General features: G+C 56.6%; 1 protein-coding gene across 1 annotated transcript in view; it reads right to left on the reverse strand.

Moving 5' to 3' along the window:
* Positions 1–1,193, reverse strand: part of LOC138360336 (uncharacterized) — a 2,476-nt gene extending 1,283 nt beyond the window's left edge. The window contains exons 1-2 of the mRNA XM_069320252.1: positions 690–1,193; positions 18–461 (exon numbers count right to left, since the gene is read on the reverse strand). Of these exons, the coding sequence (XP_069176353.1) occupies positions 18–461; positions 690–1,193 (948 nt within the window). The remainder of the gene's footprint in view (positions 1–17; positions 462–689) is intronic.
* Positions 1,194–2,311: the final 1,118 nt, after the last annotated feature.

The raw sequence follows: 2,311 nt of genomic DNA on the forward strand, positions 1-2,311 counted from the left end.
AGCCCCTTGTGAGGCACCTTGTGAGGCACCTTGTGAGGCCCCTTGTGAGGCGCCTTGTGAGGCACCTTGTGAGGCCCCTTGTGAGGCACCTTGTGAGGCACCTTGTAAAGCCCCTTGTGAGACACCTTGTGAGGCACCTTGTGAGGCACCTTGTAAAGCCCCTTGTGAGACACCTTGTGAGGCCCCTTGTGAGACACCTTGTGAGGCACCTTGTGAGGCCCTTTGTGAGACACCTTGTGAGGCACCTTGTGAGGCACCTTGTGAAGTACCATGTGAGGCACTTTGTGAGGCACCTTGTGAGGCACCTTGTGAGGCACCTTGTGAGGCACCTTGGGAGACACCTTGTGAGGCACCTTGTGAGGCACCTTGTGAGGCCCCTTGTAAAGCCCCTTGTGAGACACCTTGTGAGGCACCTTGTGAGGCCCCTTGTGAGACACCTTGTGAGGCACCTTGTGAGGCCCCTTGTGAGGCACCTTGTGAGGCCCCTTGTGAGACACCTTGTGAGGCACCTTGTGAGGCACCTTGTGAGGCCCCTTGTGAGGCCCCTTGTGAGACACCTTGTGAGGCCCCTTGTGAGGCACCTTGTGAGGCACCTTGTGAGGCACCTTGTGAGACACCTTGTGAGGCCCCTTGTGAGGCACCTTGTGAGGCCCCTTGTGAGACACCTTGTGAGGCCCCTTGTGAGGCACCTTGTGAGGCACCTTGTGAGACACCTTGTGAGGCACCTTGTGAGGTACCTTGTGAAGCGCCATGTGAGGCCCCTTGTGAGGCCCCTTGTGAGACACCTTGTGAGGCACCTTGTGAGGCACCTTGTGAGGCCCCTTGTGAGGCACCTTGTGAGGCACCTTGTGAGGCAACTTGTGAGGCGCCTTGTGAGGCCCCTTGTGAGGCACCTTGTGAGGCACCGTGTGAGGCGCCTTGTGAGGGACCTTGTGAGGCACCTTGTGAGGCCCCTTGTGAAGCACCATGTGAGGCCCCTTGTGAGGCCCCTTGTGAGACACCTTGTGAGGCACCTTGTGAGGCACCTTGTGAGGCCCCTTGTGAGGCACCTTGTGAGGCACCTTGTGAGGCAACTTGTGAGGCGCCTTGTGAGGCCCCTTGTGAGGCACCTTGTGAGGCACCGTGTGAGGCGCCTTGTGAGGGACATTGTGAGGCACCTTGAGAGGCACCTTGTGAGGCCCCTTGTGAGGCATCTTGTGAGGCACCTTGTGAGGCACCTTGTGAGGCAGCTTGTGAGGCACCTTGTGAAGCACCTTGTGAGGCCCCTTGTGAGGCACCTTGTGAGGCCCCTTGTGAGGCACCTTGTGAGGCACCTTGTGAGGCACCTTGTGAGGCACCTTGTGAGGCCCCTTGTGAGGCACCTTGTGAGGCACCTTGTGAGGCACCTTGTGAGGCCCCTTGTGAGGCACCTTGCGAGGCACCTTGTGAGGCACCTTGTGAGGCCCCTTGTGAGGCACCTTGTGAGGCACCTTGCGAGGCACCTTGCGAGGCACCTTGTGAGGCCCCTTGTGAGGCACCTTGTGAGGCACCTTGTGAGGCACCTTGTGAGGCACCTTGTGAGGCCCCTTGTGAGGCCCCTTGTGAGGCACCTTGTGAGGCACCTTGCGAGGCACCTTGTGAGGCACCTTGTGAGGCCCCTTGTGAGGCACCTTGTGAGGCACCTTGTGAGGCACCTTGTGAGGCACCTTGTGAGGCAGGAGGGCTGCCTGCCAGCGCCTGTAGCCCCGGCGGACATCTAATACGTCACATTTTGAACGGTTTCGACCAGTTCGTTAAGAATAGTTTTTTATGTGTACAAATTCAATCACCGTAGTATCATTATCCTAATTCACTGTGGCGTGGGGCCAGGGAGCCAGGGTATATGTACTTGTTAGGCTTATATCGAGGTGCCCCTCCTGGGTGCCTATTTACTGCTAGGTGACCAGATGCATTAGGTGATAGGAAACGCGCCTGGTCGTTTCCGTACCGCCCGGGACTCGATCCCCGAATTTCCGATTATAAGTCCAGAACGAACCCGACTGTGCTACCGGGGGAAGGGGGGGTTCGGTTTCTGTGCATCGGCATAGAAACGATTAGGCAGAAACTTTTCTGGATAGACATTTAACAGCTGGATTATTTTAGGGATTGACATAGGTAGAGGACGGGCTGCTAATCTCGAGTCGTACAGCACCGGAGTCCCAAATCCAAATCCTGTGAGATTATTCTCCTGACATAAATCGAAGCTAATTGTTAATCCCCTGTGTGAAGAGCTTCGGCTCTCAGAATCGTCCCGTTATAGAGACTTAGTCCACCATTGAATGGAGTCACGGGC

The sequence above is a fragment of the Procambarus clarkii genome, unplaced genomic scaffold, assembly GCF_040958095.1.
Source record: "Procambarus clarkii isolate CNS0578487 unplaced genomic scaffold, FALCON_Pclarkii_2.0 HiC_scaffold_109, whole genome shotgun sequence".
Classification (NCBI taxonomy): Eukaryota; Metazoa; Arthropoda; class Malacostraca; order Decapoda; family Cambaridae; genus Procambarus; species Procambarus clarkii.